The 23,682-nt window shown below is 30.5% G+C and overlaps 2 protein-coding genes, 3 long non-coding RNA genes and 1 other non-coding gene across 6 annotated transcripts; 5 read left to right on the forward strand and 1 right to left on the reverse strand.

Annotated features, from left to right (window-relative positions):
• The first annotated feature begins 1,993 nt into the window (after positions 1–1,993).
• Positions 1,994–2,065, forward strand: TRNAH-GUG (transfer RNA histidin (anticodon GUG)). The gene has a single exon. It is a non-coding gene; the product is annotated as a tRNA-His (tRNA).
• A 202-nt stretch (positions 2,066–2,267) lies between these two features.
• On the forward strand, positions 2,268–5,688 carry LOC112705949 (uncharacterized). Its single transcript, XM_025756991.3, has 3 exons — positions 2,268–2,488; positions 3,084–4,789; positions 5,323–5,688. Exons 2-3 carry the CDS (start codon positions 3,177–3,179, stop codon positions 5,501–5,503), a joined length of 1,794 nt encoding a protein of 597 aa, XP_025612776.1. The 5' UTR covers positions 2,268–2,488; positions 3,084–3,176; the 3' UTR covers positions 5,504–5,688.
• Positions 5,689–6,858: 1,170 nt separating this feature from the next.
• On the forward strand, positions 6,859–7,603 carry LOC140174574 (uncharacterized). The gene is made up of 2 exons (XR_011864307.1): positions 6,859–7,268; positions 7,390–7,603. It is a non-coding gene; the product is annotated as an uncharacterized lncRNA (long non-coding RNA).
• Positions 7,604–10,126: 2,523 nt separating this feature from the next.
• LOC140174647 (uncharacterized) lies at positions 10,127–11,601 on the reverse strand. Its single transcript, XM_072200131.1, has 2 exons — positions 11,295–11,601; positions 10,127–10,305 (listed from the first exon to the last, which is right to left on the reverse strand). The coding sequence occupies exons 1-2, from the start codon at positions 11,599–11,601 to the stop codon at positions 10,127–10,129; spliced, it is 486 nt and encodes a 161-aa protein (XP_072056232.1).
• Positions 11,602–16,192: 4,591 nt separating this feature from the next.
• Positions 16,193–16,830, forward strand: LOC140174575 (uncharacterized). Its single transcript, XR_011864308.1, has 2 exons — positions 16,193–16,446; positions 16,574–16,830. It is a non-coding gene; the product is annotated as an uncharacterized lncRNA (long non-coding RNA).
• Positions 16,831–22,298: 5,468 nt separating this feature from the next.
• On the forward strand, positions 22,299–22,978 carry LOC140174576 (uncharacterized). The gene is made up of 2 exons (XR_011864309.1): positions 22,299–22,588; positions 22,713–22,978. It is a non-coding gene; the product is annotated as an uncharacterized lncRNA (long non-coding RNA).
• The last annotated feature ends 704 nt before the right edge of the window (positions 22,979–23,682 follow it).

Consider the following 23,682-nt stretch of genomic DNA (forward strand, 5'->3'; position numbering starts at 1 on the left):
AATAATATTTTTGAGACAATAAAAGTTCAGTCTAAAGAATTTAAAATTATTTTATTTGATATTAATTAATTATTGTTAGAATAATTATAAAATTATATTAATTTTAGATACTATATCTCTCATTATTGATTTATTGTTTGACCAAACACTAAAATTACGTTTATTGTTTATTTGATCAAATTTAGTTAACTACTTTTAATTTAACAAATAAAATGAACTGTCACCAAATACTAAAATCTATTCATACATTAGTTAACCATGCTACTTTATCAAAAGAAAAAAAAAAGAAAAATTTTGCTCCACTTTATCATGGAAAATAGCCAACGAATGATGCAAAGTATCGTGTTACATGTATGACTATTATGCATATGATTATTTTTGTTGTTTTATGTGGTGGTCGGTCTTGTTTGGTTGTTATTACTAATAAAAGACATTGCATAATTAAAAGCAAGCAAACAAGTTTGTAACAATAATGTGTTGTTTTTCTCAGCAGGATCAACATTGGACGCTGGACATGCTAGTTTAAGCCTCATATGCAGGAATTGCAGTTACAATGCAGTCAGAAAAGTTCAGTAATTCACAGTAAAATTGTACAAATGAATGAACACTACCGTAGAAACCAGAGCTAAAAGAAATACATATGCATCAACCTTTTTGTTCTTCTGTATTGTCTTTTAGTAGTATATAATTCAATTAGTCTCTCTATATATATGTGCCAATGTTCGCAGTTATCACTACAGAAGAACGCTATATCTAGATAGACAAAAACAAAAATTCCTATTTCAATCATCAAATAAGTTTTGTAGGTGTCTCATAACAATTTGGGAACACTTTTTTTCTCTTTGCATAGAAATTAACTTAGGTAAAAACTCGTTGCTTACGTATGAAATTGATAGTTAAAAATAAGAATTTAATTTTGATTTATTACCCGTAAGAATAACTGCTTTTCATATTAATCATGTGAATAGTTATCTAAAAGAACAAATGTGATTTTACGATTATATAAAATACTTTATATTATCAGTGTATCAAAACTAAACTCTAAAAATAATAAAAAATATTATTTGTACATCAAAATGAACTACTAAAATAGACATAATATATTTATATACAAATATATATATTATTTAACTCATTTTTAATATATATTTTATATTTTAACATGTGTTTTATATTAATAATTGATTTAAGAGTATACGTAATATGATTAAAAACAATAGATAATAATTTAATCAAATATGTTAAATAATATTTAACTATCATTCATATGAATACAAATTTACTCGAATTTCTAATGTTAACATATGCCTGCAATTTCACATGGTGACACCACATACGAATATATGATATATCATACTCCACAAATAGTACTATTGCCGAGTTATGAAAGATGAGACAAGGTTGTAGTGGGTGGGGCTCACGCGCAATCTTTCGAAATTGTGAAGCATGCATGTTTCTCACATCAGAAACACAAGAGCAACATAAATGTGGCCATGGAAAGTGTACCTGGCTTCGTTGGCATGTCGGGTTTTCACGTAATAAGATTAAAAAGAAAATGATTCTTTTGGGTAGGTGATGGTGACTAGTGAGATAACAATTATGGTTATTAGTGTCTTGTGTTTTTGTTTTGATTATTATTATTGTTAGCCATGGGAATGTTTCAAACATATGGGGACTTTGATTTCACTACAATATATCTCCTTTTCCTTGGGCTCTTACTGAATTTTCTCCTATTATAGATATTTTGTAGTTATTATATAGGTTTCTTTTGGATTTGATCATTGGTAGCTATCACATAAAGTGCAAAACGAGATGTATACATACGAAGCGTAGTTATTACATGAACAATGCATTATATTCCTCATTCAACAATACCTTGTCATAATATTCCTACTTAATTGTTTATTAGTTTCTCCATTTTTTGTTATAATTATTTTTTTAATGTTTATAACTATAGTTTAAAATGATTTGAGTCGGAGAAAGATTTCAAGAAGTGGCTGTAGTTTAGTGGTAAGAATTCCACGTTGTGGCCGTGGAGACCTGGGCTCGAATCCCAGCAGCCACAAATGTTTTATTGCTTTCATTTTAATTTTTTTTTTCAATCTCCTTTTTGGGCCAGATACTAGTTACTTTAGTTTCGGCATTAGGCCTTTTCTTTATGGGCCAGATCTAGCCCATTTAATTGGATACCATCATGTTTGGGCCTCAGGAATCAAAGCTAAGCCCAAAACTGCTTTTGAACATGGTAACGTGGGAAGCACTTAGATGGTACACGTCACATGCCGTTCTTTCTGCCATTTCGGTGTCGCTGTTTTTCATTTTCCGTTTTCCGTTGTTCACTCTTTTATTGTCTCCATTTACACGCCAATGTTCCCTGCAACAAATACTATGCTTCTGGAACTTCACAAAAGAATCACTCACTTCATTCTTTCAACCTTCATTTACACAGTTACTTTCCATCTCTCTCGATTCCTACCAACACTCGTATGTAAGTTCGTTCACCTTTTTTTGTTTTGTGTCTCTATATTTTGTTTTATACGAACTTCACTATTTTGTGTTTTGATGTTTTATGTTCTGCAAACAAGAACCTTGAGCTCGTTGGTTATTACTTATTAGGGTGTCAATGTAGCTTGAATTGAATTCCATGAGGTTTACGATAGTATGTGAAGAAACACACTGACATTAGGTTGAAAGGGCAAAATTGGAACTTTATGCGCGGGGTTTTGTATGTGCGGTGTGGTGTGCATGGCATGGGGTTCTGCAAAAGAATTGTGTGTGAATTCTAAGGAGTGATGTGGGGAAAAATTGTGAGCATGGGAAAAAGGGATTTGGGGATTAAAGTGTAAAATTATAAAATTAGATGAAATGTGGTTTGACTTAAGATCGGAATGTTCCCTTTGGAATAAAAAAAAGTTCTGGGATGAGTTCATAGTGAACATAAAGTCTAATCCATGAATTTTAACAGTAAATATTTGGGTGTGGTGTGTAGGTACTGACTATTAGAGCATCTTACAATTTGATAAATTTTCAACCATACTGTGTAATTCATGAATTCTTCTAATATCTCAAAATTTTGAATGCAGGGTTTATGAGACTGGAATCATATGAGTAAGGTTGTTTGAAAGAAAAGAGAATTGCACATTGAAGATATTTTGGGGTTGGATTGTTGTCCGTGGATGGAGATAGGTACAAAGAAGATGAAAGTCGATAAAGAAATGCTAAACCTCAATGACGTGGTCAGCATTGTGTCAAAAAATTGTCGGTGTAACGAATTGGAAGAGAGAAGCAAGAAAGCTGAAGGGAGGTGTGCTGAGTTAGAATTTGAGCTTCAAAGGAAACATAGTCAATGTGAAGCACTCGAAGCTAAACTTAAGGCACTGGGAGCAGATAAATTTGCTGCTGAAGAGGAGTTGAAGGTTTTGACGGTTTCTAGTGAGAAGCACAAAGAGGAAAAACAAATTAGCTATGAAAAAGAGAGAGGGGAAGCAACAATTGACAGCTTGACAGATGATAATGAGGTTGTTCAGCTAATGATTGAAAATAAGGTTTTGGAATGTGAGAAGAAAAGGGCCGAGAGTGAGGCTGAGGTATGGAAAGATAATTACAAGAAAATGGAATTACGGGCCATACAATTGGAGCTAGGAAGGGGCCATGAAAGAAACGAGAAACAGGAAGCAAGCAACTGGACTACTGCTACAGTTGGTTCACATCAAGGACCAATCTCAAATTCTAGATTTCATCCGGCAAGACAAGCCAGAAAACAGTTGAAATTTCTAAATGAAGAGAGTCCCTGCAAAAGGATGGCTCCATCCACGCCTCTTGGTGCAAAACCTGCTTCAGTATGTGTAATTGATATCACTGACAGTGATGATGAACCTAATATTATCCAAACCTCACCTGTACTAACTCAGGGTGGTGGAAATATTTCTGTTCCAACATGTTTTGTAGCCGAAATTGAAAAGATGTCTAACATTGATGGTGGAAACAATGAAAAAGATTTGAGTGCTGGTGAAGATGTTCCTTTTGTTGCCACCCTTAAGAGGAAACGAACTTGTAATGTTGTCACAAGTGAGTCTGAACATGATGATGCCAATGATTGTGATGATGATGATGATGATGATGATGATATGCCGATTAGTAAGCTTAAGAGGATGCATATTCCGAAAGCAGGATCAGAGCAAGTTAAATGTGACATTAATAGTTCGGCGACAACTACTACTTTTGCATATAACAAGACTATAGGCACTGCAACACCTCGACGGCGCCTAGTGCCTCTTAGAAAATGTGCAAGAGAACAAGAGTGTAAAAAGTCTTCAAATAGATCTAAAAAGGCCAAACATCGAGAAAGTATCGCAACAAATTCTTGCGAATCAGAGGAAGATTTGTCAGACTCTGAAGATGAAGGCTTGAGTGATTTTATTGTTGATGATTCCGATGTATCTAATTGTGATGATGCATCAAGCAAGTCGCACACTGTATCTAACGATGATGGAGACTCTGATACCAGTAACTCACAAGATGTACCTGATGATGACTCATGCTCTGATTCCCAGGAAGAAACTGATAGGAAAGTGGACTTTGGGATGATACTATCACAAATTCAGAGGAGGAAAGACCACAAATCGAAGTGGGAGTATGAAGCTGACATGCTTGCAGCATTTGGAAAGGATCCTGAACTGTGTATGAAGGCTGTCTGTGCTCTTTATCTACAACAAACATCTGAGGAACAGATGAGCAGGGGATCAATGTATTCCAACCAGCGGGGATTCAGCAAGTTTGATGCTCACAGGTTGTCACAAAACCTATTTGACCCTGTTTTACTGCTTCATTTAACTTCATATCTTAAAATGTCCTTGCTAAAGTACTTTGTTTTTAGTTAATTTCCTGCTCTTAAGTGTTGAAGGGAATAGGGAATCATATGTTGAGAGCTTGGTACTTTGGTAGTCTATTTCTGGATAAAATACTCAGTTTCTATTTCTTTTTGAACAGTATTTTGTGTCATGGCTTCATAGTAGGTAACAGAAATGTTTTTGGTACTCGCACTTTTTCATACACCAAGTCATCTCTTTTTCATTCGCCACGAGACGAGGTTTGCAACCTAATGATTTCAGTTCCCCAGCCCATCTAATGATAAAGGAGAGTAAGTTGGCTCAATATATGAGGGAAAATGAGTACATCTATCAAAACTCAAAACTGAATATTGAATCGAATTCGTGTTAGTTGCAGCAATTTGAACTAAACCCCCCAATCATGTGGATTCTATATATCTATGCTTGTTCATGGACATTGGCAGGTTTCTAACACTTTTCCTTTCACTTACAGAGGTAGTACTTTGGCTGAGTTCCTCACTAATGGAGATCCTCTTGGTGGTTTGAAGAAGAGTGTGAAGGAATTGAAGGAATATGATCCCCAAGCAGTTGAACTGTGCAGAACTCTGGCCAATCGGTACTCAAGACAATTATATGAGATCTACAAGAACAAAGAGTGTCTTTTTTTTTCTTGACACTGGCTGCTATGGAATCCTTTGTACTTTGGGAAATGGAGTTGTCTATAATGAAAGCAAGTATTCCTGTTTTGGTTCCTCTGTATATATTTTGAGTATGGTCTTTAACCCTTCATCTGTATCCATATCCATCTATCTACATGTAAACTTAACCTGCAATTTGCAATCATTAGATGTTTGGTCTACCTAAAGTCTTAGGCTATGTTAGGGATTTTTTGTTTTAAATGATAGCATATAGCAATCATTAATAGAATAAAGGAAAAAGGAGATAAGGGAATTAATGTTTTATTGGTAAGGCTGTTCAAATGCTATTTAATCTAAATAAAAAACGATTAAAATCACAAAACATATAGATCGATTTGGTTTGATCTCAATTTTTCTCCAGGACTTTATTAGTATGAAATTCTAAATAGCTCAAAGCAATAGCCATTTTTAGTTTCAAGAGCAAACTAAAGATTTTTCTTGTTTAAATTAGTTTGTTACAAATGTTTTTGACATCAACATCTATCTATCTATCCTCCTTTTTTTTTTTGTTCTTACACTACACACTCACATATTAGAAAGGATTTTATATTCCACTTCAAGATTTGAATCCTGGTGTAGCCTGACGAGAAGTCTAACAAATCTTTAATAAATCATGGAAATAGTAAAAAAAAAAAAAGTATTGAAGTAGCCTTTCTCCACATTTGAAGGCCAAAGAATAGAAAAAGTATAAAAAATAGTAAAGAAAATTTGTAAGGCTTCAGAAAACTTGATGATGCTTTTGCAGTTGAGGTTACTGTTGCTGTTGAGATTGTTGCTGCAATGGGGAGAGAGAGCAAGGAATATTAAAAAAATGAGCCAAATTTTTCTTTTTACATCATAAAATTCACATTATTTTAGATATATAAAAAAAGTTTAGAATCCTAAACTAGCTTGTTATTTTTCAAAATATCTATAATAAATCAACGAGAGATTAATCATCGTAATTGACAATGAATATCTAGATTATGAAATAAAAATCTTACCAAATTTAATTTGGTGTGTCAATGTTGTATATATAACAAAAGTTATTATTAATATAAAATTATATAATATTTTTTTGTGACTAAATTATATATGATATAATATATGTAATTAGATTATCTAAACAAAAATAGTGTAAAAATTGAGAGAGAGTAATAAGAGAAAATTAGAAAATGATCTTCTGAATACGTATCAGAGAGTAAAAATAAGTTAAACAGAAAAATTTTAATAAATTAAAATTAATCAAAGTATTATATTAACTTATTAATAAAAAATTTCAAAATTATAAAAAGAAAAAATAGCTAGAAAGGCATTGAAATGGCCTCTTTCCACATTTGAAGACAAAAGAATAGGAAAACAAAATAAATAGTAAAGAAAATCCTAATTTTTAAGAGGCTTTCCTAAACTTGCGGATACACCTTACATCAAATCTCAATTTTTATTATAAAAGAAGCTCCACATACCTCTTCAAACTCACCACCCTCATCACATCTTTCTCCTACAACTTTGTGTGTGATTTCTCTCTCCTTTCTTTTCTTCAAAGGGAGAGAGAAGAATAAAAGAATAATAACAATAAAAAATAAATAAAGAATCAAGATTTGTAATAGAAAGATGGCATCTTCAATGAGAGTGGCAGTTTTCCTTGGCATGATTGCAGCTCTTATTTCAATAGTAGCTGCTACAGAACCCGCTACTTTTTCTATCGATGTTAGTCACATTCCCACAAACGAAACTCAACTTCTTACCGCAGACAACAGTGGTAATTTAATTTCCCTATTTTTCTCTTCATTATTATTTTTATTGATATCTTAATATTAATTCATGATGTTCTAGGTTGTTACAATTTTTATTTATCTTATGTTATTGTTTGCAAAATGTAGGTGCTGCCTCATATGATCAAGCAATTGCTTATGTCCTAATGTTGCTGGCTTTGGTGTTCACCTACATCTTTCACTAAATGAAGGCTGAGGAATCCACAAAGAATTATTTTTTTATTTTTTAATTTTTTTACAACAGGAATATACAAAAAATTATGGATACCTGGATTGTATTTGTAGTTCCAATAATGATATTCTAATTGTTTATTTTCCTTTATTTATTTGTATTTCTATGTGTTCGTTCACCTATATTATCTTTCACTCTTGGTAAACGTGTCCAACTTATATATATAAACTATAAAATCGGACACAATACTTACTAACATTCGTTCGACACGCGTGTCTACTGTGTCTTAATAAAAAATAAAAAAAATCTTTTTCAAACAAGCTTAAACACACGTATATATCATCACGTATCAGCGTATCCAGTCTTATTCTTAATATATATTATTAAAATAAATTTAGATATAATATATATTATTATTTATTAAAATAAAAAATATTTTAAATACTTGATATAATTAAAATAAGATATTACAAATAATTAAAAAATTAATTTATATTTTAATATCAATAAAATATCAAAATATCATTATAATTTATCTAAAAAATACTTTATATTTTATATGTATATGTGTTCTTGTGTCTTATAAAATTTTAAAATTTGCATGTCATCGTATTCTGTATTCATATTAGTGTCTGTGCATTATAGTATATAAATCTCCACAAAACCTAAGCCTCAATATCGGAATGTTTCTTCTCACTTGTTTAATTTTAATATTTTTTTCTTTTTCTTCCCTCATAATAACAATAATAATAATAATAATAATAATAATAATAATAATAATAATAAAACACATTCATAGGCTCTAATGGTGTGTATTTGCTAATGGTTTTAATTTGCTAGGATATCAACTTTTTTTTTTAAATCATCAATAAGCCAACAAAATAGAAAACTTGAATGGGTTTGGGGTTTGAGTTGTTATTTTATATAAAAAGTATAACTAAAAGAAAAAAGAAATGCTAGTTAATTATGGACTTAAAGAAAGTAGTTTTTTTTTTTCTTTTTTTTATTCTTGGGATTTTTTTTTCTTTAATCGAAATTCACTAACAATTAATAACAATCCTTAAAAAATACAAAATAGGGATAGATAGAGAAGGATTCTCACAATTAAGGTAAATATTGGTCGATAAGAATATAGAAGTTAAAATTTTGATTCAACTCTTAAAATTTTTTGATATTATAATTTTAGATAAATCAATCGATTTTATAATTTAAATATTATTATAATTTTATATTTTATATACTTAATTTATGTTTTCAATTTCACTTAAAATTTTGATTTTTTTTTACTTACTCAAGAGGAGATAAATTGAGTCATAAAAATAAATATAATTTTTGTTTAAAGACAATATATTTTTGTTTTTTGGTGAGCTTATAAAAAAATTTTTTAAACCATTAATTAATATCTTTTGTCACTCGGATAAAATAACTTTTATAACGGTAATTATTTTTACTTGAACCTGCAAAATATGAGACCAACCCACATTCCCTTCTAATATACAATATATATTCGAAATTTGGCACCATAAAGTCGGTCCAGTAGTATCAAAAATAACTCATGCAATCTTATCCACATAGATTAGACCAGCTTAGATATGAGTCTCCGAGATTCATAATCCTCAACTTGAAGAAAAAGTCAGACATTTTTCTATTAATGTGGTTATCACCTTTCAAGTGATAACCAACCTAAACATGGATTGAACTTCTCACTCTAAAACAGAATGATTACTTATGATTTTTAAAAGTTATTTCTAAAAAAATAATTAAGTCATATATTGTTACGCTATCTTATAAATACTTCAATATTCAGGTATTTTCTCTAGTCTAATATTACTTAAAATTTATTTAAACATTTGCTAATTTGAATATCAGAGTCTCCTATAAATATCCTCTACCACTGTCCAGACAAGGATGTTGGATAAACCACTATTTCGACAAACAAGTCGAAACCATCACTCAAAGGAGTTTGAACTTTAAATCCAAACCAAAATCCATCTTAATTTTAGGTAATACCTTGAAACAGTAATATATACTAGTACTTTTCTAAAAGTTCGAAGAAGCTAAATTACAATCCATGGAATAAAATATTTCTCTGGAATCATTGCTATTATTGATGTGAAATTATGTTTAGCTTTGTTGTGTTGAAGGTACTTAATAAAGTAGATAGAAAAGTGATATTGTGTTGATGATCTAGAAGAGTAATTACAAGGAAATTGGAACTATATGAGTTTGTAGTATTACTGGAAGAAAAATAAACCAATAAAACAGTGGTATGAACTAAGAAAGGAAAGTGAAGCAAAAACACAGTGATACTCGTTGTGCATGAAGACTTGAACGAAGAGAAGAATTAATTGGATCAAATACAAAGAATTTGATGTAATCAGAAGAGGGAGGAATAGAATGATAGAATGGCACGATACCAGGCTCAAGCTACCTACATAATTCTTCCATTTTGTATTTATGATGCGTCCTTCTATGCACGTCCGAAGGAGGTAGGTCAGCAGCCATATATCTTTGCTCTGTAACTAACTTCCTCTTAGAAGAATTGCTTGCATTAGAGTGCTCACTCCCATCCAATTTCGTTATTCTCTTTCTTACATTACCCTCTCCATTTAGATCAACCATATTCTCATGGTTGAGAGAAGGGTGTAGTCTAGTCACGTTTGCAATTGGTTCTCATGATATTTCTGCAGTGTCTCCAATTCTCCACTGCACATGGACCTGTTTTTCTGGTTTTCCATGTTTGAGAATGATGCAAAATCCTAGAACCCGAGAATGCTCAAGTATAGGACCCTTGGCACTAGTCTGTAGAGGCAATGGCAAGTACATATCATTATTACGGAATCTCTTTAACACTGAAATATAGAACACATTATGAATCTTAGCCTCTAGAGGAAGTTTGAGTTTATAGGCTACCAAGCTAAGTTTCTTGACAATGCAAAATGGTTCAAATTATCTCATTCCCAACTTTTGATTTTTTCTCAAAGCCACTGAGTGTTGACGGTAAGGCTATAAACGAACCAGTACCATATCATTCTCTTCAAATTCAGCCTCTCGACGATTTTTATCAGCAAACATCTTCAGATATTATTGGGCATGATTGAGGTTGGCCTTAAGCTGTTCAATCAGCGTGTTCCGATTGGTTAGCAACACTTGCAATGATGGTTCGTCAGCAGGAGAGAACTCATATCTAATGAGATTTGGGAGGCACAACCATATAGAGCCATGTAAGGGGACATTTTGATGCTTCTGTGATGAGAAGTGTTGTACCAATACTGGGCCCAAGGTAGCATATTGAACCATAACCTGGGATTCTCGAAACAGAAGCAATGAAGATACATCTCCAATGTCTTGTTCACAACTTCATTTTTTCTGTCCGTTTGTAGGTGGTATGATGAGCTCATGGATAAAGTAGTGGTTTGCAACTTAAATAATCTCCACCAAAAGTGACTCATAAAGATCTGGTCCCTATCCAAGACAATGGATCTAAGAAATTCATGGAGTTTGACAATATTCCTGATGAATACCTTTGCCACTAAACGATTGTTAAAGTCATATTTCAAGGGTATAAAATGAGCAAATTTGGTCAATCTATCAATGATCACCATAATGACCATATACTCATAAAACTGTGGAAGAGAAGCGATAAAATCTATGCAGATAGCCTCCCACACCTGTGATGGTATTGGGAGAGGTTAGAGCTATCCTGTAGGTAGTCGGGCCTCTGTTTTGGTGGGCTGGCAAGTGGAGTAGGAAAGAACATAAGCTCTTATATCTCTTTGCATATTCGGCCAATAGAAGGTAGAGCAAATTCGTTCCACAGTCTTGGTAATGCCAGAATGACCTCCAATCATGGCATCATGGTATTCGTGCAAAATTACTTGCATCAATGAACTCCCTTTTGGAGCCACCAACCTATTCCTCCATAGCAGCACTCCATTATGAATATAATAGTTGAGGTCCTTTGGTGAGCCTTTCTCACAATTCTCCCAAAGCTCCTTCAGTTCGTTGTCAGCCTCAATTTTGCACTTCAATGTATTAAACCATTCTAATTTCGGGCAAGACCAAGCAGCCACGAAGCTGCGTGAAAGGGCATCAACAGCAGTGTTCTCCTTACCAGGTTTATATTGAATCTCAAAGTCATACTCCATGAGCTTGTGTACCCACTTTTGCTAGTCAGGGGTGTGCAAGGTCTGATCTCCCAGAGTCTTTAAGCTTTGCTGATCTATACGCATAATGAATTTTTTTCGCAATAAGTAATGGCAGAACTTGGCTACTGCTTCAGTCACATCATAGAATTTGCGAATACATGTTGACTAGTGCTGCTTGTTAGTAGATAACATAGAAAAGAAAGCGATTGGGTGTTTAGCTTGCAATAGCACCGCTCCAATTCCCGTACTAAAAGCATCATTTTCCACTATAAAATGTTGATCAAAGTTGGGAAGAGCTAAAACTGGTTCGGAAGTAATTACCCTCTTTAATGAGTCAAAGGCATGAGTAGCAACTGAGCTCCACTAGAAGGCATCTTGCTCCAACAAATCTGTGAGAGGAGATGCAAGAGAAGCGTAGCCTTTGACGAAGCGCCTATGGTAACCTGTCAACCCGAGAAATCCCCAAAGTTGTTTGAGGTTCTCAGATGTCGGCTAAGCTATTACGACCTGAACTTTATCCTTTTCCATGTGGACACCCTTCTCAGTGATGGTGTGACCCGGATAGTCAATTTTTGACACGGCAAACAAGCATTTTGACATCTTGGCAAATAAAGGATTCCTTCTGTAATTTTTGCAACATGATCTCCAAATGTGATAAGTGCTGAAAAGTTGAAGGACTGTAGATCAATATGTCATCGAAGAACACAAGGACAAACTTTCTTAAAAATGGCTGAAAGATATCATTCATGAGGTGTTGGAAGGTGGCTGGTGCATTTGTTAATCCAAGTGGCATTACTGGCCATTTCGTAATGTCCTTGATGTGTGCGAAATGCGGTCTTATATCTATCCTCCAGTTTTACCAAAATCTAGTGATAACCTGATCTGAGATTCAACTTTGAAAAAATTTTTGCTCCAAGTAACTCATCGATAAATTCATTCACTATGGGAATGGGAAATCGATCCTTGACTGTAATATTATTCAAAGCATGGTAGTCAGTATAGAATCTCCAAGAGCCATCCTTTTTCTTGACCAAAAGGATTGGCGATGAGAAGGGGATATGCTTGGCTAAATGATGCCATCTTTAAGCATCTCTTGAATCATGCACTCAATTTGAGTCTTATAGTGGTGAGGGTATCGATACAGTCTAACTCGAATTGGTGTTGCCTTATCTACCAAGGGAATAGAGTGATCATGCAATCATTGTGGGGGAAGATATGTAGGCTACTGAAACACTATTTGATACTTTTAGAGAAGTTCAGCAAAAATAGGCTCCAAGGTAGGAGAAAACGACAGGGGAGTAACTGGATTCTGTGCAGGTTGCTGAACTTCTACTGTGAAAACTTCCTCAATTGCATTAGTGTTGAGAAAAGATAGAGTGTGGTGATACTAAGCTTGTTCCGGGGTGGAATTCTTCTCACCATGCACTGTAAAAAACTCTCCATTATGAAAAAATCTGAGAAATGCAGCATCATAGTCCACAATGTGTGTTTTTAGTTGCTTGAGCCAAGGGGAACAAATCACCAAGTCACCTATAGCAACATGTAGCATAAAGACATGTGGAATAGTGACTTTGCATCTGCTCATTGTGACCTCCAGATAGGGAATATAACCCTCAACATCCATAATGCCAAAATTTTCTACTATCAGCCTCACACCAGAGGCAGGCTGCACTGGGATGTTCAAGAATTTGGCTATTTGAGGCTGAAATAAACTATCAGAGCTGCCTCCATCCAATAGAGCCCGAACCTCTAACCCTTGAAGGAGAGCTCTGATTCAGATAGTGGACGAACCAGAGATATCATGCATGGCATTGTAGGATAGGTGATGGTCAGTTACTTGTTGCTTAAGGGTCTGTAGGAAAAGATCTACTACCTCATCAATCGCAGCTTGCTGTTCCACATCCGGGACTTCATCTTTTCCAAGTTGAAATAACATGAAGTGTTGATTTAGGAATTTATATGGAGAGTTGTGTACTTCTCATCACACCAATAACACAAGCATTTGGCTCTCTTAGCTTGAATATCAGCTAAGAATAACATGCGAATCGGATTTCGTGGAGAAGAAGCTGAAGATCGTTGGGATGGCGTTGGCAATAATAGAGGTGAGCCAGTACACAGAGAAGGCTTAGGTTGAGTTATAGCGAGGGTCTGAGGGTTAACAGAGCGGAACGAAGCTGGTGCTGTAGTGGTACGCAGATTGGGGGAGAACTTGTCCTCATATAAATGGGCTAAGCTCACGACCCTCATCAAGAAGGCGAACACTGCGTCTTGACCTCGTGCCTAATGTCCTATTATAACCCACTGATGAAACAATCCCTCAAAGCATCCGGGGGATCAATGTGGGATCTTTTAGCCAATGCCACAAATTCTGCATAATAATCAGAAACCAACCCTTGCTGTTGGAGTTTGAAACGAAGTTCTCTCCGTGATTCGAACAGTGAAGGACCAAAATCAATTTCAATTGATTTCTTCAATGGGGGTCCAAGAATGAAAAGGTGATGTACGCTGCATCATTTGAAACCATGGGATTGCCATACCCGACATGCATGTGCATCGTAATGAGACCCACTTGTTCCTCCTCAGGAACCTCGAAGAAATCAAAATATTGATCAACAGAAATTAAGCTAAAGCATCAAATCCATCAAATTTGGCCAAGTCGGAGTTTACCTTCCTGGGTTGCGCAGTTCCATGCCAAGAATGATCCCCTCCGAAGTTCGCACCATGGTGAGAACCCAAAACAACCGATCGAGCCTGAGATGACTCATTAGCGAGTTAGGAAATGAAACCTTGGAGAAACTCGAATTTTAGATCAGTTGCTTCCTTCAATCAAGCTCGCTCATATATGTTCTCTTCCATCATCGACTCCATCATCTGAAACAGCTTCTTGACATTGGCCTCCAAACCCTTCATTATGGTGTTGTCTGCCATGGCAATGAAAGTACCAAATGGAAGGTACTTAATAATGCAGATGGAAAAGTGATGTTATATTGATGATTTAGAAAAGTAATTACAAAAAAATTAAAACTATATGAGTTTGTAGTATTACTTGAAGAGAAATAAACCAATGAAATAGTGGTATGAACTAAGAAAGTAAAGTGAAGCAGAAATGCAGTGATGTTCGTTGTGCATGAGGATTTGAACGAAGGGAAGAATTAATTAGAACAGATACAAAGGATTCGATATAATCAGAAGAGGGAGGAACAAAATGATAGAATGGCACCATACCAGGCTCAAGCTACCCTACATAATCCTTCTATTTTGTATTTATGATGCATCTTCTGTAACTAACTTCTCCTTAGTAGAATTGCTTGTATTAGAGTGCTCACTCCCGTCTAATTCCGTTATTCTCTTTCTTATACTTTGCTACAAGAGGTGAAATAAAACACTCATTTTATTCTAAGCTTGACCTATAAGTGCTGTTGATAATTTAGGCGTTTAATTACTCTGTTCGTCTCTATAGTTTCGCAAAATTTTTAATTAGGTCTCTATACTTTCTTTTTCTTTTTAATTGGGTCCCTGTCCCAATTTTTTTTTCAACTGAGTCCCTACACTTTTTTATTTTCCTTTTATTTGAGTCCCTGCACCAATTTTTTTTAGTTGGATCTCTATACAATTAAGCTAATTACTACCAAAAAGGACTTAATTGAAAAAAAATTTGGTACAGGGATCCAATTAAAAAAAATATAGGGATCTAATTGAAAATTTTGTAAAACCATATGGACCAATAGAGTAATTAAACCAAATTTAGGAGACTAGAATAACATGTTTTTTTTTAATTATTACTAAAATCTAAATAGTTGAGAAATACCAATGTTTAGTTTCAAGAGCAAACTAGAGAGATTTCTCTTATTTAGTTTAGTTTGTTATAAATTTTTACATCAATATATCTATCTATATTCTATATCTCTATGTAACGTTAAATGCAATTTGCAACTACATATTTCTAGAGATTACTTAAATCTACCAAGTTTAATCTAGGATTGTGTTTGTTAACCAAGTATTGAAAATTCAAATTTTATTTTATATATAGATAAAATTTTAAATTTTAAATTAATTGTTTTATCCGTTAATAGTGAATATCCTAATTATTGTAAACCAAAAAATTCTACCAAATTAAATTTGGTGTGAATATTATATATAATAAAAGTTATTATTAATGCAAAATTATGATAAAATCTATATTATTAGATTATCAAAACAAAAATAGTGTTAAAATTTAAGAGAGAGTGTGTGATTACAAAAATAAAATAAACAAGATAAATTCAATGAAAAAGTGATAATAATAAAAGTATTAACTTTTTTTTTTCAAATATAAGAAGAGACTCTAATCTACAATTTTTAGATGAGTAAGTATTAACTTACTAATAAAAAATTTTAAAAATGTATAGAAAAAGGGAATAGCCACAAAAAAGAAGTATTGAAATAGCCTCTTCCCAATTTGAAGACAAAAGAATAGGAAACCAAATTAAATAGTAAAAAAAAGTTCTAATTTGTAAGAGGCTTTCCCAAACTTGCGAATACACCTTACATCCAACCTCAATTATTGCTATTATAAAAGAAGCTCCACCTATCTCTTCAAACTCACCACCCTCATCATATCTTTCTTCTACAACTTTTGTGTGATTTCTCTCTCCTTTCTTTTCTTCAAAGGGAGAGAGAAGAATAAAACAACAATAACAATAAGAAAATAAACAATTAACATTTGTAATAGAAAGATGGCTTCTTCAATGAGAGTGGTGGTTTTCCTTAGCATGATTGCAACCCTTATTTCAATAGTAGCTGCTTCAGAACCCGCAACTTTATCTATCAACCTTGGCATTCCCACCACCACAGACGAAAAAAGTGGTAATTAATTTCCCTCCTATTTTTCTCTTTATTATTATTTTTTATATCTTAATATTAAATTATTAATTCATCATGTTCTAATTGGTGACAATTTTAATTTATCTATACTTTTGTTTGCAAAATGTAGGTGCTGCTTCATATGATCAAGCAATTGCTTGTGTCCTAATGTTGGTGGCTTTGGTGTTTACCTACCTCTTTCATTAAATGAAGGTCATAATAAGAGAGACACATTATTTATTGTAACACCACATGGGAATATTTTTGTTGACTAAAGAATTATTTTTTCATTCTTTTTTTACAAGAGCAATACGCTACAATTGAGAATATGGATTCCTAGATTGTATTTCTAGCTCCAATAATGATATTTCTTTATTCGTTTTTTTATTTTGGACTTGCTATTTGTTTTTATTTTTTATTTTTATTTGTTCTTTGAAATTTGAACTACCGGTGACAAATGGACACTGGAATGGTTCACTCCACACCACCAAATAGGTAGTTAAAACTTTTTTTTTTTGAAAAAATTTAAAGTTTTATTAGGTTAAGCAAAATAATAAAATTTAATAACCAAATAATTATAAGAAATGCTTAATAAAATTCATAAATGAACAAAAAATTTAATTAAAAAGTATAAAAATAGTTTTATTTTTTGGTTTATGTTAAAAAGATTACATGGGCGCCCACCGACTTATTCCATTAAAGCTCACGAGTCAAGCGGACATTTTTTTAGCGGGCTAAAATTCAATCTGTATTTTTTGACGGGTGAGGGCTAGTTTTAGCCAATTTACCATTACCCCTACTTTTTTTTTCTTTTTTGGAAACTAAATTGATTTCGTGCGGCTCAAGTCATTAGGTTTGAAAATAGAACGGCTTCTATTGCCTATAATATATATGGAGGGCAAACTGAATCTATAAACTACAAAGCATCTGAAAAATAGCCTATTAGGTTTCAGTACATTAAAACGTTGTTCATACTTGAATCTAACTTATGATATTTGTTACTATGTATTAAGAAGATATGTTATTATAAAAGATTTAGGTTTTAGATTCTAGGTTTTTGACTTGATGCAATTTTTTAATAAGAACAGGTTGATTAAAAAATTTGTCAACATATTACAATGAATATTATGGAAGCTTTAAAATAATGAGATTTTAAAATTTCATGGTTATTATAATGAAAATAATTCCAATTTATTTTTCAATAATTCTAGACAATTAATTTTTTTATGTAACTAAGTTTAACTAAGTTATAATATATACATTTGTTTGTTTGTTTGTTTTTTCTTTTTATTTTTCTCCTTGTTCTCATTTTTTTATTTGATTTTTTCATCTTTTTTTTCTTTTTATACTTTTTTTCTTGTTCTTATTTATCATTTTCGTTTGTATATTTGTAAAATATTTATGGAGGAAAAGAATGAAGAAAAAAAATATAAAGAAGAAGAAGAATGACACCGAAAATTTTTATATGAAATAAAACTGATACTAAAATTTGTTATATAAAATACTAAAATTTTAGTACGATAAACATAGAGTTTGAATTTATCTCTCCATATCATATTGGAAGACACTTTATTATTTAGGATTTAGGAGTATGCAATTGAACTTTAAAACAAATTTGTTTAGATAAAATTTTCTATTTTAAAGTAAAATATAAGAAGATATAGAAAAAATTTTATATCACTAATAAAACATGAAAAAGAAGAAGATGAACATTATGGGAGAAAGAAAAAAAAATAGAAGAGGAAGATATGTTGGAGAAATTTTAGTGTCAACGGTAGAAAAATTTTAGTGTTATTTTTATTTTTGATAATTTATAATTAATTACGAACCTTTTTTGTTAGAGAAATTTTGACATTGTGGTTAAAAAATTTTGGTGTTACTTTTGTTTATGATAACTTATAATTAGTTAAAAATTTTATGTAACACTGTTAAAAAATTTCAGTGTTAAAATTAATAAATTTTTTATGTTAACTTAAAATATTTTGTATAATTCAAAATTTTTCTTTTTTTATCATCTTTTTGTGTCACTTTTCATAATTTTTTTTATTTTTTAACTTTTTAAAAAAATAAAAAACTAAAAGAAAACAATCAAACAAAAAAAGAAATAAAAAATATTGCAAAACATTTGAAGGAAAAGAAAGAGGAGAAAAAATAGAAAAAAGAATGCAACAATATCAACAGCAATAGAAGAACGAAGATAAAGAGAAAACATGCGAAAAAGAAAAATTTTGCGATTCATGTGCACATTATGTGAGTAATTTTTATTGGGTTTAAGCCAACTTAGTTAAACTTGGTTGACAAAAATGGGTATGTCTAAAACGAGCACAACCATGATGTGCTTATTGGATGTGCCACATTTATATAGACTATTAGATTTGATTATATAAAAATTAAAGGTTAATTAATATGAAAGAAGAGTATTGATGGACTCTAATAAATATAGAATATCCTAGTACATAAATAAATGCTTTAAATGACAGTACTTTAATACACAATACTTTAAATAATAACAGAATCTTTTATTCTTAAATAATTAAATATAAAACATATAAATACAAAAATATGAGTATTCTTTATTCAATAAGATTAATTATTATGCAAAAATTTTTTATGATATTAAAAAATTATATTAAAATAAAATTTTAAACTGTAACATAAAAATATAAAATAATTAAAATTTTATTTTATATTACTTGACAAATAATTAGATTATTGTATTCAAAATTTATTAATTAACTAATTTTATTAAAGATATTATTATATAAAATAATTTTTCATCAAAGTATTTTGAAAATATAATTTATTTAAAATATTATATATAATACATGGAAATATTAATTTTTTTTATTTTTTTCAATTTTTTTAGAAAAACAGAATAAAAATAATATAATTCTAAATACATGCCTATCACATTATATATTTACTTATATTAGTAAAATCTAAACTAATCAAACTTACGTAATTAAAAATATAAAACATATAAATATAAAAAATAAATATTTTTTATTTATTAAAATTAACATTTAAAGTTTTATATATATAATATTTAAAATTATATATTTATAATAAGATCACTTTTTATTTTTATTATTTTCAAGTATTTTTTATTGTTTTAGTTAAATTTTTTATTCTCTAACTCGACCAAATTTATATATATAGAAATTCTACCCAACTCCCTCTAAAATAACATGTAAATTAGCCTCTATGATGTGACACATTTTAATTAAATGTTTAATTTTAATTTGAGTTAATTTAACTCAGTGAGAGTTAACATCTTAACTGAAGTAAGATATTTTATAATTAAACATTTTTTTAAAATAGATAATTATATAATTTTTGTAAATATTAAAAAGTAAATTTATATTCTTTTACCAAATCATTATTACTTAATTTCGTTCCACCGTTCTATTGAAAAATACCTTTTCTATTGAGTGAATTATATTTCCTCTATTCTACTGTTCCTTCATCACTCAAAGGCGCGTTGAAGGCACATATAACTCGAACTAGGACGAAGAGTAAAGATGCAAGTATTCTTTGAATATATAATGCAACGGATCTTGTGTACGATCCAATGATCCATAGCCATTCCAAAGAACGATTCTAATTGATATAGTCCAATTTAAATTCTAATAGACGGAAATTTGCTCCGGCGAGCTCGGGGACATTGCATGCTTGTCAAATTTTAAAATTTTTTAGGGACTATTTTGTCAATAACAAAAATTATGTACTATTTTGTCAGTACCAGAATCTTTCGGATACCCATTTAGTATTTACCTCTAAAAAGTAATTATTTTTGTTAATGTAGTATTACGTTATTAGATGTAAATATAAAATTATTTTATACTAACACTGCGTTAAAATTAAATTTATTTTTAATTTTCATTTATAACAAAAAACAAAATCTCTTGTTACAATTTTCATTCTTAAAAAAATTAACTCTTTCAAAACATATATGCTCACTTTCTACACCATAAAAATGGTAGTATTATAAATACTGTTTTGACATCAATATTTTTTAAACAATTAAATCTAAAATTTTTTTATTAATTAAAAATAATTTAAATATATAAATAATTAATAAAAAACTATTTTTATAAGATGTCAAGAATATATGGTGTTTGAATAATATTTTTTTATAAATATCTATATGTACCCAGAGTAATATTAACAGATATATTAATATAATATTTAAATTAAATATATATAAATATTACTATTAATTTAAATGTATGTAAATACGTAAAATTATATGTTTTTTGTTGGTTAAAATATGTAGATACATTTTTATATTTGTGAAGCTGAATATATCTAAATCATAAAAAAAGATATATATTAAAATAAATAAATATTAATAAATTTGTGTGTAAAGTTAATATTTTTGGAGAGAGAGAGCATACATTTAAAAAGTCCAAAGATAAAAAAATTATACAAGGCCCAATATTATTTTTAATAATTAATTAACATAATATAATTAGTCTATTTAATCAATACATCATTTACATGTTACATAAGACAAAATACACTATATTTTACCTGCAATATGTCAAATCTTATCTCTTCAATTACTCTTTTTTTAAATACTTGTCACACTACCCTTTTGACAACACAAACATACACATGTAGAAGAATTTTTTTCGATTTTTTTAAATATTGGACCAATATTGGTGAATTTGTTGGAAATGGGCCATTTAATGTGTAATCTGGTTTTATGGAGAACAAAAATGAAAGGGCCGAAATCGCCGGATCCAATCATCAAGCCCAAATGAAGGGGGGGGCGAATTGCAAAGATTTCCAAAAAATTCAAGTGTAGCATTGGAGATAGAGACCCAATTTTAGGAGTAGTTTTGAAACTTGAATAGAAAATGGGAGGAGCGTGTGGGTAACCTAAGGGGGCGAATTGATGGGGAGAGGACAAATGTCCACAATGCAGCCAGGAGAGGGGGATGATTGGTTGATTTGGGCAAATTGTTTTGTCTCTTTCTTCATGAGTTCACCCAATAAAGAGCCTGGCTGAGTCCATTTTGTTCTATAAAAAGAAAAAAATTTCTTATATATGTGCAGTCATCGCTTTCTCCGCTTTCTAGCTTTTCTTTTTTGTTTTCTATTCCTTCACAAATCGCTGACAGTAATTTCTACCACTGTTCAATATTCAAATAAAACATAGATTCACATAATAATGGGGAATAACATCAAAAGCACTCCAATATTAAAAAAAATTGAGCCAAATTTTTTTTACATCATAAAATTCACATTATTTTAGATATATAAAAAAAGTTTAAAATCCTAAACTAGCTTGTTATTTTTCAAAATATCTATAATAAATCAGCAAGAGATTAATCATCTTAATTGACAATGAATATCTAGATTAAGAAATAAAAATCTTACCAAATTTAATTTGGTGTGTCAATGTTGTATATATAACAAAAGTTATTATTAATATAAAATTATATATAATATTTTTTGTGACTAAATTATATATGATATAATATATGTAATTAGATTATCTAAACAAAAATAGTGTAAAAATTGAGAGAAAGTGATAAGAGAAAATTAGAAAATGATCTTCTGAATACGTATCAGAGAGTAAAAATAAGTTAAACAGAAAAATTTTAATAAATTAAAATTAATCAAAGTATTATATTAACTTATTAATAAAAAATTTCAAAATTATAAAAAGAAAAAATAGTTACAAAAGGCATTGAAATGGCCTCTTTCCACATTTGAAGACAAAAGAATAGGAAAACAAAATAAATAGTAAAGAAAATCCTAATTTTTAAGAGGCTTTCCCAAACTTACGGATACACCTTACATCCAACCTCAATTGTTACTATAAAAGAAGCTCCACATACCTCTTCAAACTCACCACCCTCATCACATCTTTCTCCTACAACTTTGTGTGTGATTTCTCTCTCCTTTCTTTTCTTCAAAGGGAGAGAGAAGAATAAAAGAATAATAACAATAAAAAATAAATAAAGAATCAAGATTTGTAATAGAAAGATGGCATCTTCAATGAGAGTGGCAGTTTTCCTTGGCATGATTGCAGCTCTTATTTCAATAGTAGCTGCTACAGAACCCGCTACTTTTTCTATCGATGTTAGTCACATTCCCACAAACGAAACTCAACTTCTTACCGCAGACAACAGTGGTAATTTAATTTCCCTATTTTTCTCTTCATTATTATTTTTATTGATATCTTAATATTAATTCATCATGTTTTAGTTGGTCACAATTTTTATTTATTTATCTATACTTTTGTTTGCAAAATGTAGGTGCTGCTTCATATGATCAAGCAATTGCTTGTGTCCTAATGTTGGTGGCTTTGGTGTTTACCTACCTCTTTCATTAAATGAAGGTCATAATAAGAGAGACACATTATTTATTGTAACACCACATGGGAATATTTTTGTTGACTAAAGAATTATTTTTTCATTCTTTTTTTACAAGAGAAATACACTACAATTGAAAACAAAAAGATTATGAATTCCTAGATTGTATTTCTAGCTCCAATAATGATATTCAAGTTGTTCTTCTTCTCTATTTGTTCTTATTTTCGTTTGTCTATTTTTTTTATAGTTCCTTTAAAATCACTTAACTATATATATAATAAGAAGGAACGAATCACTAACCAAGTTAGATTAATCTAGTGCTAGTTTCTTAGTTGTTTAAGCAAGTGTAGGGAGTGGAGTTCGAATTCCGCCTTATACATGCAGTAATTTATGGACTAACGACAAATTCTTAAATAGAACTCCATTTCGATGAATAATAGATGACTAATATTCTTTTACACTTATTCAAAATGACATTTGATGGTTTCTTTTCTTTCTTCTTTTATTTTTTCCATCTTGAGACCAATTTTTATTTAAGATAATGCTTTTTGAAACAAAAATATTTTCATGAAACTTCATGCCAATAAAATGAACATACAATATCATATCTAATAAAAAAATTTAAATCACATTTAGTACATAATAGAAAAAAGAAAAAAAAGAATAATGCTATATATCTAAATATTTTTGTTAATCAAGTTTAATTAAGTTGGTCTAATATCAATAAAAATCAATTATAAATAATATTACTCTAAATCTTTGTTTAATTTAATTGAATTTAGTTTATAAAAAGGCATAGATGCGTAGTATTATTCGAAAAAAAATGATGTATATATATATATATATATATATATATATATATATATATATATATATATATATATATATATATATATATATGTATGGTGAATTC

The sequence above is a fragment of the Arachis hypogaea genome, chromosome 8 (assembly GCF_003086295.3).
Source record: "Arachis hypogaea cultivar Tifrunner chromosome 8, arahy.Tifrunner.gnm2.J5K5, whole genome shotgun sequence".
NCBI classification, from domain to species: domain Eukaryota; kingdom Viridiplantae; phylum Streptophyta; class Magnoliopsida; order Fabales; family Fabaceae; genus Arachis; species Arachis hypogaea.